At 41.3% G+C, this 17,528-nt stretch overlaps 1 protein-coding gene across 6 annotated transcripts in view; it reads right to left on the reverse strand.

Moving 5' to 3' along the window:
* Positions 1 to 248: 248 nt before the first annotated feature.
* Positions 249 to 17,528, reverse strand: part of PAG1 (phosphoprotein membrane anchor with glycosphingolipid microdomains 1) — a 117,184-nt gene continuing 99,904 nt past the window's right edge. For all 6 annotated transcript variants that reach the window (XM_074577335.1, XM_074577337.1, XM_074577336.1 and 3 more), the window contains 3 exons: positions 16,211 to 16,809; positions 11,616 to 11,675; positions 249 to 9,705 (listed from right to left, as the gene is read on the reverse strand). In XM_074577335.1, the coding sequence (XP_074433436.1) occupies positions 9,355 to 9,705; positions 11,616 to 11,675; positions 16,211 to 16,809 (1,010 nt within the window). In that variant the 3' untranslated portion in view covers positions 249 to 9,354. The remainder of the gene's footprint in view (positions 9,706 to 11,615; positions 11,676 to 16,210; positions 16,810 to 17,528) is intronic.

The following is a 17,528-nucleotide window of genomic DNA, read 5'->3' on the forward strand; positions in this document are numbered from 1 at the left end:
AAAATTGGTGCTGTTGCGTGCACGCTTGAGTCTTGACAGGATTGTGGCTTTGGGAGGAGTAACGTGCTTTATAACACAAAGAAGACGTAATAGTTCTTGTCAGATAATGAAATCAGCACAAAATGCCTGGAGCAAACAAAATTCTATCAAATACTGCAGATTTTAGGATCTGCACAGGAGGAAGTGACTACAAGGACTGAGTAAAATATTTGCTAAGAAAACAACAAAAAGAGGCACAGATTAAAAAACCCCAAAAGACAATCCTTATTTATTGTGTTTTATTCTGTCTGGCTATTGAGTTTATATATAGATTTCAATCCAATGAATTTTGCCAGGAGTTTTGAATTAAACTCATTTCATTGCAACATAATATGTTTCCCATTTGACATGATTTACATGGATTTCCAATAAATTCAAAAGTTATTTGCAAATATATTAACCAGAGAAAATGGCAGAGCCTCTTTTAAAAGCTTTCAGAGAATATAGTACAGAATCTTAAGGTTTTTTTCTGCATATAAACAAGTAAATATTAGGATACTACTGTACATAAATAAAACCTGTATTTTATATTATTGACCTATGTTCTTACTTTTAGATAACTGCCTCATATGTTTATGTAGCATTTTTTCCCCTGAAATATTTACATAAAACTTGTCTACATTTACAGTAAATAACCATAATTACCTACTGTGCTTTCAGCAGCCAAAAGCTGAATTGGCTAGAAACATCAGATGAAGATTCTTGGAACAATGGTTTGACTAAATTACGTCAACTCATGTATACTACTACAAAATGTTGAGAGGAATTTTGCGGCATTTATCAATTTACAAAATGCAACTTAGTGTTGGATCTGAACTGCTCTAACAGAGCAGACTGCAATTACAGTCAAGCTACAATTTATGGAACATACATTCTGCAAAACTACAGTATTTCAGTGTCTGCAGTGGTGTTAATAAAACTATATTGATTTCAAACAGGTAGCAAGCCAAATAACCCATCACGTAGCAAACAAGCCTCAGCTAGTGCCATCTCGGAAGTCTGCATGCACCGACTCCAGGTTTATGTAGTATACTCATTTCTTCGAACTGCTCTCACTGCCTACAGATCGGAACTACGCTGTATATTTAACTGTATCCAGGCTAAGGTGGCCAAACCCAGTTCTAATCCTCTCTTTTCCGAAGCTCATACTGCTTTAAGGATGTTTTGCAGTTCTGCGTCAGTGACGAGAGGATCAAATGGTTGTCCAGAAAACATAGTTTGTTGCTAGAATATTCTGCAAGAAGACATTGCTGGAAAACCATTCCAGTAATAAATATTTTTTCCATTATAAAACAATGGATAAAATAAATGAAAGTGTCTGTAATTACAAGTATTTATCCACTATGTTCTAAGAATGCAGCGTTCCATATACAAAGCAATTTTATGCAGAAGCTCCTATAGCACCCAATTTACTGAGGCATGACTTTAATAATAGCTATTAGAGATAATTATCCATATACCAGACTATTTTTTGTTGTTCCTATGGAAGTCATATCAATTCACTAACATAAAAGAAAGAAAATATATTTCACTGAAAATACAAACAAAAATACCTAGCACCAAACCAAACTTCTTCTAAACTCATAGGGTCCAATCCTGCACCCTTGTCTCATGCAAATAATTCTATTTAAATAAAGTAATACAGGTGTTTGTGTTGGGTTTTTTTTTTTTGCTAAAAACCACCCAGGCAAGTACGGATGTGCACATGGTACTTACATTAGTGCATCTACATTTGTCCGTTTTGGGTTTATGACGGAACAAAATCATGTATTTAGAATTTATTTACTCATTTCATTTCTGTTGATGTGGAGGCTTGATAAAAGATCAGCAAACTGCATCATGGTGGGGCAGAGAGGACTTGCCCCTGCCTCTTTGGGTATAGGAAATACTGAGAAGAATAAACAAATCCACCCATCTCCTGTGAGATTCTTGGCAACTCATCCCTTAACTGTAACCTTTTCTACTGTAAAAATCTTTCTAAACAGGTAGTCTGTGACATGGGTGAAGTGCACATGAAATTTAACTATTGTTCCTTTTACCTTTCTCTTCCTAGCTGCTGCAGGGGGCTATACCTGCCTTGCCCCAAACAGTAAATGCTCTTTTCTGGGTTTGCAGGTGGGCTCTTAGCACACTTTCATCTAGAAAAACTAGTCAGACTGAGGAGAGGCAGCTCTCGTCCCCCTTCCTGAAGTTAAAGGTGTCAGGACTGTGAAGCAAAGGGCCATTCGTACATAGTCATCGCCACAGAGATGAGACAGGCCCAGCTGGAAATCATGAAGGTGGTATGTGTGGAACCTCAGGAGCCACCAGAATGATCCACATACTCATTCAAACACTTGTCTGCTGGTAGGACGTTCTGAGGAAACTGTTCTCGAATAGCCTCAAAGATAAAGACCAAATTCCAGTATCTTCAGAGAGATAGAGAAGGTTCATGTGCTCTTGGGTGTTTTTTTTACTAATACATTTAAACATTGTACCAGTTCACCTCTTACATACCTCTTTCCCTGTCAGTTGAGTGCTTGCAAGCTACAGAACTTCTTGCCTAGAAAGAAAGTGAAGACATCCACAGAAGTCTGCAAGATAGGATGTGATTTCCCCAAGACATCTGACTTGAGTCCAGGCTCCTAAATCTCACAGGCACACTAAAAAGGTCTCATTCGGAAGTGTTATGTGATGCAGTTTCTGTGCCCTCTGGACAGTTGTCATATTTCATCAAGGACAAAAGAGATACTCAGATGGTGACGGCTGAACGTGGCGGGGAGGAGCACTTCCATAAATAAGAGGGTAGTCCAAATCCAACCTATGCTGAAAGTTAAAATATGAGAGTCTCTTTGTAGACATTAGGAAGTCAAAACATCAGCACTGTCTTTTTTTTAAGTAGTAAGATTTGTAAAGCTTAAAACTTCTTCCCCAATATTACAAGATGAAGATGACAAGAGTTGGTAACATTGTCTTGTAGTCAACGGGAGGCATTTTGAAGTCTCAAGTGAAGCATTTTGAAGTCAAGTGATACTCACATACTTTGTAAATCATCTAAGCAGATTGTTGCATCATTATAAACTGTAAGAAATAACACAGCTGCCCTCTAAACTGAACAAAGAATCTCATTTTATATTTTCCATAACAAACATATGCTAGTTAAAATTAGACAATGAATTTGCAGAGACAGAAACCTTGTCAGACTGTGCTATTATAACAATAAATGAACATCGCAGATGAATGTGTATGGCAAGAGAGTACCACATACAGTAGACAAGTTGCTGCGCAGTAACAGTGAGCATCTTTTACCTTTTTAGAAACATCTTTATGTTTAGGCACTTTGCTATCATGTTTGCAGTGACTGTCCTTCTGGCCACTTTGAAATCGAAGACCTCCAGAAACAAAACTGTAAATTTTATGTTGTCTATAGACTGGGCGCAGGCCAATGGGTATATAATGCAAAGATAATCCCTGCATTTGCTATGGAAATTGGGGTGCTGGAGTTAGCTCTGTGAGCAGGTCAGACCAAGTAGAGCATTAAATTGTTCTAGTGATTCTGTTTACAACACCTGAGCTGGATCATTTAGAGTTAGCTTAAATATATCTACATTGTGTAGACACTTGCTGACCTTTGGATTACACGTCAGTTACTTACATGTAAGTCACTTGTAAGTAACTTACAAGTAAGTGTTGTCAATTAATCAATGGGAACCTTGTATTACAAATAAGCTTTCATCTTTCTGCTGCCCACAGGGAAAGAGCAGTGTCTAGTGTATGTGGTACCCTAATGCACTCCTGGGAAATTACCACATAGACATTAATTTAATACTTTTGTTGTTTAATACTTTTTGTAAGCCTGGGATCTTTCATACTGACCCAGCCAAAGGGGGTTCTCTCTCTTTGAAGAAAGGGAACCCCGTGTTTTATCTCTGTGATGTTCCATCCGTAGCATTTATCTTTAGCATAATCCTCAACATAAGTTGCTAGCCAGCAAGGGATATAAAAATACTTTTTTTGAGGTTTGGTTGGTTTTCTTTTAGGCTAAGATATGCACTATCAATGTCTTTAGCCACGACCATCCTAAAAAGAGATGCTAGAAATCAACTTCAGCACCAGGGTATGAAATGGTATTAACAGCAATTTTGCATCCCTGCAGGAAGAGACCTGCCCTCGAAAGTCTTCAGCACACCACCACAGGAGCATCTGTCAGTCTGAGCATCTTTCTGCGTTCTCCTGTTTTGCAGTAGACTACACACACCGAGTTACTTGTGAGGCACATAACAGCCTTACTCAGGCATGTTCCAACCTAAATAGTTACCGCTCGTCTGAAATAACTGGTAATTTGCCTAACAGCAGAAGTCCCTCATTGGAGTGTGGCCCAAATTAAAATGTTTGTGGAAGAAACAGATTTCTTACAGTCATATTGCAAACAAATGTATATGCACAATAGGACAGAGAAAAACGTCCTCGAGCTGGGCTCTATGATGTTTCCAATCCCACGGTGCACACGAGAGTCATGTCTCTTAACTGCTTTCAAGGCAAGGTCTGAATGGCTGCCTTTAAACCTGTGGCCCAACCTAGGCTTGTTAGGCGTGACGACTCCAGTCTGGTGTGGGATGAACAAGAGACAGGGCAGCACTGTCAGCCTTTTGTAGTCAGAGTAACACAGTTAACGCTAAGTTCTGGGAAGCAGACAATACTAGAGAGAGCACTCTGCGTCACAGCTTTACACATCAGCTTTCAGAAAGCACATTGAAACCATTTATCCAGCATCTTATAAAAGCACCATTGACAGGTTGAAAGCACCACATATACAGAATTGTGATCAAGACAGCGGACAGGAGCTGTTCAGGGAGCCAAGGAGAAGCACACAGCCCAGAAGAATCCCTGCAGGATGGATTCCCTGAAGGCACGAGAGAGACGAGGGCTTAGAGAACGAGGCAGCTGGTCCTCAGCCAGTTGGTGCTGTGGGGATGGTCCAGCTCTGGGTGACTCACGAATATGAATCCCCACACCTACTCATCCCTCACCTCATGAATCCTGCTACGTGTAAGCAAGCCTGCAATTGATAATAATAGAAAGAGTGAAGCAACTAATTGTTCACAGTTGACATGGACAAAGACCACCACCTCCCTGAATGCTCACTGTTGAAAAACTTAGGTTCTTCAAAAGAAGCCTGATAATTCTTATTGCAAAGCTTAGTCATCATAGCTACATTACTGGGCTTTTTAGAGGATGTTTGTGAGAGACTATTGCTATTGTAGGGCTAATTGAGGTCCAGTACATTTAACGTGTCTCTATAAAGCTGTTTCCAACTTAGACAAGTAAATGTTGGGGTTGTCCCTTTGTACTTTTGAGTTAAACGCAGTATGGAGAGGAGTATGGAAGTACTAGCTACTTAGTAAAAAAGGCACTATAACTGATCTAATCGTGGTAATTAGGTACACGCCTGTGCTACAGATACCTGTAAAGAATCAGTTTCTCTCTGTGAGTGAGAAGGCAATTCTGCACTCATCATGGTAGAAAGGGGTGACTGGTTTATGTATGGGGTTAGCACTGGTTTAGGTTTGTGGTGAGAACAACTCCCACAGGAGACACAGGTACATGGCAGAGACATGCAAACTGCATTTCCTATTTCTACCGGTTCCCAGAAGGAAATCAGAAAAGACCTTTTCACTAGTGCAGTTACACACACATTACAGCTTGTCTTGGCCTTACTGTGCCAATTTCCTGGGAGATCTTGTTATATAGTTGTGCTAAAAAATGGAGGCAAAGAAATAGACTGTGAAGCTTCCCCAGGAAAGATCATCAGGTAACAAATACTTCATTTTGGATGCCGAGATTTTATTTGGGGATATGGTGAAAGAGGAAAAAATAACAATGAAGAGACAAGCAGAAGAGACTCCCTTTTCTTTACAGTCAGATTAATCTATTTGGGGATTACTGTTGGAAAAATCTTTCTATCCGATATATTAGTGAAAAGGAAGAATTGACAACAGACGTAAAGGAGCAGATCTTAGTTCTGGGAAGAGGGAACTAAACAGAAGCTTGATTCTCTGTCAAGAGATGTAATTATTCACTTAAGAACCTTGGACTGCATTCTGAAACAATTTTTTTTAGCATGAAACTATATAACAGAGATTGGAGGGGAGTTATGGACTGCCCTGGCATCCTTGTTCAGGAGGGTAATTCCTTTTCGCAGCCCTCAAGAGTCCAATATGCAGGGTCTCAACAGCTGAGGGCCAGTACACGTCCCGCAAGCAGCAATCCAAATGCTGAACTCCTTCCCCACCAGGCTGAGGGTCTGGTGGACAATGAAAAGGTTGTGACCAGCCTGAGAGTCATTTAAACTGGCCAGCACTACAGAACTGCGATGTAGTATCAGCTCCTGATTCGAGGCTGTATGAAGCAGGTTAAAAATAGAAACAAAAGGAAAAAAGAGAGAGGGAGGGATTTCACTGGGGAAAAGGGAAGTCTGGGGGTCTCAAGGAGCAGCTGTCAGAATGGGGGAAAGAAAGGAAGGAAGGAGCTGAGTCTCCTGTCCCTTCCTCCAAACCAACATTCTTGATCCTGCTCTGAAAGACCGCAAAGAGCGACCGGGCAGCTCTCCTCCTTCCCTTGACTTGCTGATCTTGACGGGGGCACTTCTAGAGTGATGTCTGATTTTCTTCTTTTGCACTGTAAAATTTTACAGTCACAAGTTCAGTTTTATTCTTTGCTATTGTTAACTGGCATTATCTCTTATCTTTAAACTGGTCTTGAAATTGAATCTGGTCAACCTGAAAAACCTCATGTTGCTACTGTTTCTCCAGAAGCAGTCATCCATGTAACGAGTAAGACAATCCTTAAGGGATAACTGCATCTTGAGAGGTGTTTGGGGATTTCAGGAGTTGAGGTATGCCTGCCACTAAGTTGCAGGAGTCAGACTGAGGACCACATTTATAAACCCGACCCCTAAGCAAGAAACAGCAAACACATAGTTAAAGACTTCAGAAATTCTCCAGACTTAGCACAACAGATCTTCTGAAACATGGTGCATCTTATCTTTGGCCTTAAAGAGTGTGAAGTAGAAGGAGAGAACAGTCAAAGGCGAAATTCATGAATTCACATTCAAGGGAACAGAAATGGAAATGTTTTTTGAGGGAAAAACTCCAGAAAGGAAGACCGAAGTCAGCTTTAAAAAGCGCTGCAATGAAGTGGAAGCAAAGGGTTTGCTGCGGCTGTGGAAGCATGGCAGCAAGGTCAAGAACAAGACGGATGTAGACTGGTCTGAACTGCTGCTCCTCAAAGGAAGGGAGTCACAGATCAAGTGTGGGGCACTTTCGCATGAGGTCAGGATCCATGAAGTTTGAATCCCCCTGCGGGCGGAGTTTGACTGCACACTTGCACTGCTCCTCAGAGCTGTACTACTTGCAGGCGAAGCCCATAAATCAGTACGCTTTTTTCAGTTACAAAGTTATTTCTAATAGATCTGTGTAACCACATCTGTGTTTGCTCTTTATAGTACCAAGTAATGTTAAGCGCTGGCCAGTGATGTAAGAACTCCTCACTCTGGCGTATCAGAACCCAGTACCAACTGAGCTGAAACTAAATCTGTTTTGGCTACTGTAGAATAAGCCAACCTCAGTTTATGTACTGTTTATTTTGAATTAAAAATAAACTACTCTTCGAGCACGTGCCAGATACCATGTATGTGAATGCTTTTGATTGTTTCCAAGTTTGGACTATAATTTATACTTGTGTCCAAATTACATGTGTATGCTTATATGTACATGGGGATGTATGCACATGCGTACAAATGTGTATCACACAATGCCAGTTCTCCACCGTTGGACTGTTCTTGTACTATTGCACTATTCATTGGACTATTCTTGAAGAAAACAAAAGTATCAACCCAGTACCTACTTATTTCATCCAAGCACTGTACTTTGTTTTTAACAGTAACAGAATAACTTGGTATCTTTGAAAAGCCAGTGCCTTTCAAACTGCTTGTCAGAGCCCTAAGAAGTTCTTGGTCGCCCTCCTGCTCCTTTTGGCAGAGGAACAAGGAGGACCAGTAGCAATCCCAGACTGAAGCCCACTGTCTCTTCTGCCTCTTGTTTGCCCGTTGGCAGTGTTCTTTTTACACAGTCTCCATTATTTTGAGCTTAAAAACAGCAAGGCATGTTCCACAGCCCTGCTCAAGAAGACCAAAAAACCCCAAACCAACAAACCAATTGTTCATTTACATACTTATGAAATAGGAAAAAAATTTAAAGGAGAACCAAATAAAGCCCAAACAAAGAATGGGATTCCTCCTGTTACGTAAACCAGTAAATTAATCTACAAAAACTTTGAAGAGGAAAAATATGTTGTAAAAATAAAAAATATCACCCACTCAACACAGTACATAAATTTTCCTATATAATAAACTAGACAAACATATTAAAATATTCGAAGTTTAAAAAAAGGGCAAAATTCTTCAAAAAATGACTCAACACTATTAAGGTTAGACTAAACATTATGCCAGTGCATTCATTTGCATAACTTTCTGCAACATGACAATCGTCTGGTGTGTGTATGTGTAGGTCTATGTATGCACATGAGGGGAACAGAGCAAGAACGCTGAGGGTGTCATTTGCCATTTTAAAGCAGTATTTCACAAATAATCAAACAAAAAACCTACAAATACCAGTACACATCTCAAATATTGCAAGTCACATTCTACAGCCCTTGACGTTAAAAAAAAAGAAAAAGCTGACAGAATTAATTCAAGTACATTTGGAGTAGGTCCCTTGTGAAGTACTGTTGCACTTTAGTTGCAATGGATGTGGGCAGAGCTCCCCAAAAAGACGGAGGTGAGCACGCCTTCTCCAGCCCTGCAAAGTGAGTCTGAGTCGAGGTACGATGATCCGTGATTTGCTCAACGTTGTGGGTGCTCAAACTTGAATGAAAAATGATGCTTGAAGAACACTTTGAAGCAAATGACATAAAATAATCTCTTAATATCAAAAGCTAGCTTTGTGTAAAGGCAGTCTTTTTGGTATGTATTCCTATTGGGACGACAAGCATGGCACTCCTTCCCATATTCTGGTTGTCTTGGTGCTAACAGTTAAGAAGCCTTTACGTTGTCCTGGTCGTCATTCTGACTGACTTGACCTACCCTTCCCCGTGAGCCTCCATCCGCCACCGAGAATAACCTAGTGGGTATCACACCCTAGCTGAAACGTACGCTGCTTCTTCGCAACTTTTGTTCTCTACTTAGCTTTGTTCCTCAAAAGGAGAAGCACTTCCCCTCTCCATTGTTTCACATGTTCCTTGGAAAATACCAGCGGAGAAATCTGCCTGCCGGAGTGGTTAAAGTCTGGTGAATTCCCTGTGGTGCTGCAAGTCCCCTATGCTCTCATAGTCATTCTCTCCTGAAAGAGCAGCGTGGTTTGTGTTAGGCACAGACAAGGTCCTGTCTTCTTCTTGGCTCACAGACTGGATAGCTTCGTAGTCAGGCTCCAGCTCCCCGTTTGGTCTGTCTGCTGACTGAGGCACAGTGGTAGTATTTAGGGTGTTTTCAAAGTCCTTCACACTTGCATAGAGGCCGCTGCAAATAGACGGGGACCTCTGGGATGCAATTTCTTGAATACAGGTGTAAGGAGAATCCAGTGCCTTCATGGCCTGCCCCGGCTTACTCACCGACGAGTACATGGCTGAGATCTAGGAAAAGGAGATACCTGCTAAGCATTTAAGTATGGCATAAAGCTTGTGTGCCACTTTGTGCCCCTTCCACTCAAGAAAAGTTACTCAAGAAAAGACAGGATCTTCTAATTAAACACATATGCTTTCTTACAAAAAAACATGTCTTTCTGACATGCATTTATAAATTGATTTTCTTTCAAAAAAGAATGCTTTATAAAAGGAGTTTATAAATGTAAAAATTCTTTGAACATAAATCCCCCGCAGGCAAATTTGACCCGTGACAAAAGGGAATGGCTTTGTGAGCAGGAGCTCTTGCAGGTTTTGCTGCGGTCCTGGAGCCAGCTTGGGCTCAATGGGGAGACAGGCATCAAAGGGATGATCAGGTTTAGCTGCTGTAATGTAGGAGAAGGATGCTATTTGATCCTTGGGGTTTTTAAAATTATTATTTTTAATGGCAGTGGCTACTTTTCTGCTTTTAGAGACATCCCAATAGGAGAGTAGTTATTTGTTTTATTTATAGGCAGGACCAAGGAAGCACCAAGTCACGTGAAGAGAACATTAAAAATCAGGAGGTAAATTACCCACACCAGAAAATATCAAATAATCAGTGCCAATCTTGCGATGCCAGGTCTGTTGTGTTGACTGAACTCTGCCTAAAAAGAGGAGCTGCATCTCAGTCACAGCGTATCAGAACTGAAGGCTCAGCTTACTATAAAGACAAAAGAGGGAACTGGAGTCTCCATCCTACCTCTAAAAATCCCCTCTGAGGAAGTGCTATGCTTAAACAAGTGTATGAAGGCGGCCCTCAATGAAGAGGAGAAGGAGAAGCCCACGTCCACACACGTCCCCTCCGCTCAGGGCTCGCCAGGGCTGGTGCCGAGCACAGGGGGCCGCTCGTGACTCCCTTTTCCAGTCCGAGTGGATACTACCCCTTGCGCAGGGCTGAAATTCCCTGCACTGCTTCTCTGGTACCTAATATTGCAATTGCACCATAGCTCTTCCGTTACATTTGAAGTCTTTCCCAAGCACGCAAGGCCACTCTGGATCTATATCAACCCAATTAAAATACTAGATTGGCATGAAAATGTCCATTGCCATTAAGCAACACTGACTGATGTAGATGAACCAAATTGCTTCTGTAAATTCTGTTTGGTTGTTGGCTTTTGGTTTTTTTTTTTAATAAAGAGAGACATCCAATCGCAGATGGCAATACGTGTAACTTTTTATTGATTTCAGCCAACCAACCAAACAGTGGCTTTTCTGCTCAGCCATACTCAACCCTTTCCAGCATTAAATTACGTGAACCCAGTTCAAGGATCGATTTATTCATTAATGACTGGGAGCACTTCTCCCAGCAGAAAGCATTAGCTCACACAGCTCATTGCCAAGTTTGTGTTTACTTTTATGTCCGGGGAATGTATTTATAAATTGCACGGGTGTATTGGAGATGATCACAAGCAACCTTATTTCTGTTTAACTTTTCTGTCTTTGTTTCAGTCTCCTCAATTTATTTGACTAACAGACATTTTAAGGGACAGTTTATGTTCTAACACTTTTTTTGTGCTTCCATTTATTTCCCGGAGCCCCGAACACTTTGTTGCATGGGGAAGGTGGAGCATGTTTCAAAAGGCTGCTGATTAGCTCGTCAGCCAAATCAAGAAGCTGCCCTAACGATCAGTTAATTGTAGCCTCCCATTATTTTCTGACACCATTTTTTAACCTATTGGCCTGATACAGCCATGTGCTAGAATACTTCTGATTTTAGGAATGTGGCAGTACAAATTCTGTGCAGAGAACCTTTGGCTTTCATTTTCCCTTCAGACAAATTTCACCTTTCTTAGATCCTGCTTAGTCATGCAGAGCTTATGCTAATTTCTGCCTGAAAAAAGGTCTCTAGTTACTTATTGAATTTCAGGCAAGAAACCTACCTCATCTTCTGTAAGAGATGGATCTTCCTCTCGAGACTTGTAAGACATCGAACTAAGCCTCTGTAAAAAAGGAAGAAAGGAAGAAGGAAAAAAAAGTCTCATTACCAGTCAACAGTGTGAAACCTATAATAAAACCCTCCCATTACAATCAATACGTTACATTTTATGGTCATTTGCTCACTAGTCCCATTTTACGTAGCTAATATCCCTAATAACCAGAGTACATCTCTGGAGATAACAGCCCTGAGGTTAGTAGAGCTTTTTAATGTATCTGCTCTTGTCCTGACCTGAAAAGGGTAAAAATGATGTAATGGTTAAAACAAACTCTGCTTTGCTGTATCCCCGCCTTTACACTTCTAATGAAGCAAGAATGAGTCTGCAAAGGCTTCTGAACAATTAAAAGTCAGCTGCTGTGATGCACTAGTTGGCCTTCCATGTGATTTTCAGATATGCTTTTAGATGACAAAAGAACAGTACTCAACTGGCACCTTCCTGACGATTGCTATCCTTCATTCAGTGGTCATGGAAGTGCTGCAAGGGAGGTGCTGTGTCTTGCTCCCCCATGCAACGCAGCAGCTCTGCAGAGGTGCCACACAACTGCTGAGACCACCAACACGGAAAAGACCTGATGCAGCCCACCCTGAGATGGGCAGCTCGACCCCCAAAGCATCCGGCTGGATCTCGTTCACATAGCAAAGTTACTAAAGGATGGAGGGCTTGGTTTGGTATCAGGTCTTAACTTCAAGCATGTAAAGCGTCATGTTGAAATTTGGTCATGAAACACGAGGGGAAAAGCATTTTGCTCTTATGAAAAATGTCTTAGGGCCTTTATGGCAACAAAGACCCTGTCTGCCTCACAGCGGCCGTGTGACTCCTCCCTGCCATGGGGCGAGAAGGTTGTGCTGGACTCCTGCTCCACAGTGATTCAGAGGGAGACTTCCAGCAGCGTTTGTAACGGGCCGTATTTTGGAGTTTCATGCAAATTCTCCACCTAAAATAGTTCAGACTTCCTCCAGTGCAGACCAAGGTGGAGCAGTAGACCTGTTTTTGTCACAGTCAATCAAAAATTGCTTCCAGGCACATACTAGACACACAAGACTTTTTTTTCCACAGAGCCTCATTACAACAGATTTTTTCCTACTTCCATTTTTCTTGGTGTTTTTACTTCTGGTAAATACCAAGCTTCAAACCCCTGGGGCACATCTGATGAAGACCCTGACCCAAAAAGCACTGAAGTCCCCTTGCTGCTCCCCAAGGGGCTTCTCTCGCACCTAACAACCCCCTTGCTTCTTTCTCACCCGATGGAGAATATGCTCTTTAACTTGTGGTTTGTTTACTCACCAAAAAAATAAATATTAAAAAAGGGAAAAGGCAAAGTTCAAACGTATTTTGGCTCTTTATTAGATCTTTAGATCTGTTTCACTACAGCAGCTCAGTTTAGTCTTTCTTATTTGCAGGATATTTTTCGTGTTGAGGAGTAAGTTATTAATTTCATCCTCACACATTAAAACAAACACGTGCTTGCAGAACTCTTCTGTGAAGTTATTTTGTCATCAGCGTGCCTGTAAGCACTGCGTGGCAGGACCCCTTCTACAGTTTCCCACTCGAGTATTGACGAATACCCCAGGGTGTTGGCAATCCGGTTCTTGTTTCCCTGGGACCTAGCGTTCTTTCTTCTAAATGTGAAACCTGCACCATATCAATTTTGAAGGATATTGTCATCTTGGAAACTGAAAAAAAATACTTGCTCCTAAACATTTCGTACCTAGCAATATTATAAATTATTCTCGAAACCTTGACAGCAGCAAAACAAACAGCATGTGTCCCTACTTGCCTTCCACTTCCCTTTTGTTCTTTGACAGCATTTGATTTTTTGCTCTTTGGCTCAGCTGCTGCTCCTGACTCAGGTACCAGAACAAGACGACCATTCTCCTCTGGTGCATTTCTAAGAGATGCTTTGCCCATCCTCAGGCTGCCCAAATCTGAAATCAGATGGCAGCAGTCAAATGTACACAGAGAGAGCATTTCTACCACCAGCGCTCACTCTGGAAAGACGTGGGTGAAAAAGGAGATCCATGCTTCCTTTTTTTTTAATTAAAAAGGAAGAGCTAAAGAAAAGCTATTCTGCTTCTCCAGTTTTATTAGGAGAACTATGCCCAAGCTCTAATCACGGTGTCTTTCTTCACCAAAACCTTCCAAAGGATTTGGCTGGGTCATGGCCAACAACCAATTTAGATAATTAATTTTCACCCGTTTATCGCATGTCTGGCTCTTGAAAGGATCCTTTATCCTTTTCATACTGTTATGTACTAGAACCATCTCTGGCTTGGTCCACCTCGCCCTCTCCCAAATGAGTGTGCTTCAGGAACTGCCAGGCGCTGGCGATCATTCTGGCCAGCCTCTTCTACAGGGTGGACATGGTCTGTTCTCTGTCTGTTGGCAGGTACAAGTGTCAGTAACACAAGCAGCCCCCTTCTTTGTGCCCTACTAAAGCAAAGCCTAATTGTAGCGAGAGAGACTTGGCGCAACTTAATGCTGAACCTCCCTCTTCATCAGGGTCAGGGCTGAAGGTTGAAAAGTTTGGGATAGGGATGTCATGTTAAGCAAGGCAGCTAAGGAGCCTCACAAGAGAGGAAGCGAAAAGAGACACCTATGGAGTCTGTTTAACTGAAAGAGTTATCAATATAACATACATTTCCATAAACTTCTTGGGTTTGCTTGCTACATTGGAAAAAAACAAGGCTCTGCATTGTTTGAAGCAGCAAAACAGAGGGGAAAATTATCATCATCACAACAGAAAAACAATCCTGCAACCCCCTCCCCGCACAATGCCAACAATAATGACATTTATATATTCCATCAATTACCATTTCCAACTCTGCTGCAGCTGTAGCTCTCAAGGACAGGACAGGCGCACGCTTCCATGCATAATGCATGTACCTAGCAGCCAACGCGGGAATGATCTGATGCTGCGGAAAGCTTTAACTCGGGATGGCTTTAGCTCTGAATAAATTTTAATTAGACAAACACCTTTTTTTTTCTGGCACTTAGGGGACTGCATGTGTCATCTCTTGATTAATCCTTCAAAACCTGAACCATTTTAATCAATTCCCACTCCTTGCAGTCACTGGCACTATGTACACGGTGTGCTGGGGAGCTACAGAGCAGCAAACGCTCTTCCTTTGTATCGCTGCCTGGGAAATACAATGATTTTCTGCAAGTCTTTTCACACCTGGTAGGAAAAATGTCACTGTTACAGAAAGCTGTTTCGCTAAAAGTTTAATTAGAAATTACATATGGCCTGAATTTGGGAAGGGGGAGTGTTGGTGGATTATTGCTGACAATCACATCTTAATTTTTTACTTAACGAGCTCGTTATTTGTGAGAATGTGCACTGAAGAGTCCAGATGATAAACAATTTTTATATTATGAGGAGTCGTCAGTTTATTCATTTTGACTTTATTGTGCTTTATAGGTTACACAGTTAGGCAGTTATTTAACAAGGTATTTTTCTGCCCTTTGCCTGGATTACTGAAATACTTCAAATAAAAGAACAAGCAGAAACAAGTAACGACACCTCAGCTCTGCTATGACTTTTCAGGTAAATGTTTACATTAAAACGTCACATTGCATCTGAAGGGGTTTTTTTTTGAAATTTTCATCCATACCTAATATTACTTGATGACTCAGACACAAAAATTATATTAACCTGCTAAAATCGCAGTTCATTTGCAATTAAAAATAAGCTATCTAAACTAGTTCTGAAAAATGCAAACTCAACGGTTTATGAAAACTCTGTGCAATGACGCGAAAGCATCCTTAAAATTAATTCTGGTGAAAAACTAAAAACGGGAAAATAACTTGTTGAAAATGTCATGCTATTTTTCAAGGAGTTCCATGCTAACTTGTCCCTAGGCTGGGAGAAAGAACAAGCTGCTGAGAAAACATAACTTTTGGCCGTGATTTCAGCAGGCAGAAATCCATTACTCTGTTTATGTGGGACATACAGAATATGACAAATATAAAAGCCTACAGCTGCAATCTCTCTCTCTTTCTGTCCTTCTCCCCTACAGAGAGAGACGAGATGAGGGGCTTTGAACAGATGCCTAACACTTGCACAGCTAAATCAAGGTGTCCCAACAAAGGAGGCACATCTAAGGTTAGGGCACCCACCAAGAATGGGCCCTTCTTTTTGTAAATTGAGGTTTCATTAGCAAAAAAGCAAAGGGGGGGGATTCTGAACAAGATACAGACGCTGACAGAGATACTGGATACCTCTTTCAATAGCTTCCACAAGTGTAATACCATTAAACGAAGAAGCAGAGGCCTCCTGTGCAATTTCTGCATAATATTTGGGGGAAACCTTATGAAGTGCATGCTGCAGCAATCCAAAATACAGGCTGCAATAGAGTAAGTACATGCCTATAATGCAAATTCTATACTGTACATTTTCATATTTCACAGTCTTGCATCACCTTGAGTGTTTGATGGGGTTTTTTTGGCATTTTTTTGTTATTAAAAAAACCATCCTCTCACCCATATGTTCTCTATCATTATTTGGCTGTTTGACAAGGACAGGTATTTGCAGTATTTACCTTCTCTGGTTTACTTGCTCCTTCTGTCACTTCTTCTTCTTCCACTTCTTTTTCTTGCACATTTTCATTTTCATCAAGAAGTTTCATGGGTACTGGAGGGGGAAGCTCATCCTCTACATCTGGTGTGTTGTCAAGAGGGCTTTCTGAATTAGCACTTTGGCGACTTTTTTTATTTCGGTCAACAGATGCGTATTCTGCTGATTCAATTCTGCACTCAGGAATCTGATTCTGACCTTCAGAAACCATCAGCGAAGCCTTTGATTTGCTGTTACAGTTCCCTTCCATGCTGGCTACTGCTCCAACATCTTTAATTTCCTTCACAGTTTCATACAAGCAGTCTTCAACTATGTTCTCCTGAGAGGAACTGTCTTTCAAGACTTCGTAAGGCCCTTCCATTCCAAGACCTTGATCATTTTCTGCATTTCTAGCTGAGATGATGGTTTCCATGGTGGTGTTAGGCGGAATACTGGGTAATTCCCGGCTCTGGTGACATTTTATAGACTTTCCAAGACTATCCTGTGGATCTAGCAGATCAGAGACGGATGTCTGTACTTCTTCATAAGGCTGGATACAGGCAGTTGTGCTGTCCTCTGAGAGTACTAGAGAAAATTATAAATAAGTATTTAAAACAAATGCGTAACTATAAGGTCAATGCGATTTGGTACTCTCTACATCACTTTGGTTTTGTGTCTCATTGAAAATTATAAACAATACGAATGCCCATAAGTGTCTAGTGGTCATCATGCTTTTTGTTTATCACAGAATCATCAGAATGGCAGGGGTTGGAAGGGACCTCTGGAGGTCATCTAGTCCAACCCCCCTGCCAGAGCAGGGTCACCTACAGCAGGTTGGGGAGGAACACATCCAGGCAGATTTTGAATGTCTCCAGAGACGGAGACTCCACCACCTCTCTGGGCAGCCTGTTCCAGTGCTCTGCCACCCTCAAAGTAAAGAAGTTCCTCCTCATGTTTAGGTGGAACTTCCTATGCTCAAGTTTGTGCCCATTGCCTCTTGTCCTGTCCCCGGGCACCAATGAAAAGAGCCTGGCCCCATCCTCCTGACACCCACCCTTTAAGTATTTATAAGCATTGATAAGATCCCCCCTCAGTCTTCTTTTTTCCAAACTGAAGAGACCCAAATCCCTCAGCCTTTCTTCATAAGAGAGGTATTCTAGTCCCCTAATCGTCTTTGTAGCCTCAAGGTTTCAGTTACAGAGATTTCTGCGCTCTACTGTTAAAATATCTTTGTCACAACACCTTAAATACTCTGTGCACCCCCAAGTCACATTATATAGCAACAGCATTCACAGTGAGAACAA

Source organism: Larus michahellis, chromosome 2, assembly GCF_964199755.1.
Source record: "Larus michahellis chromosome 2, bLarMic1.1, whole genome shotgun sequence".
Lineage (NCBI taxonomy): Eukaryota > Metazoa > Chordata > Aves > Charadriiformes > Laridae > Larus > Larus michahellis.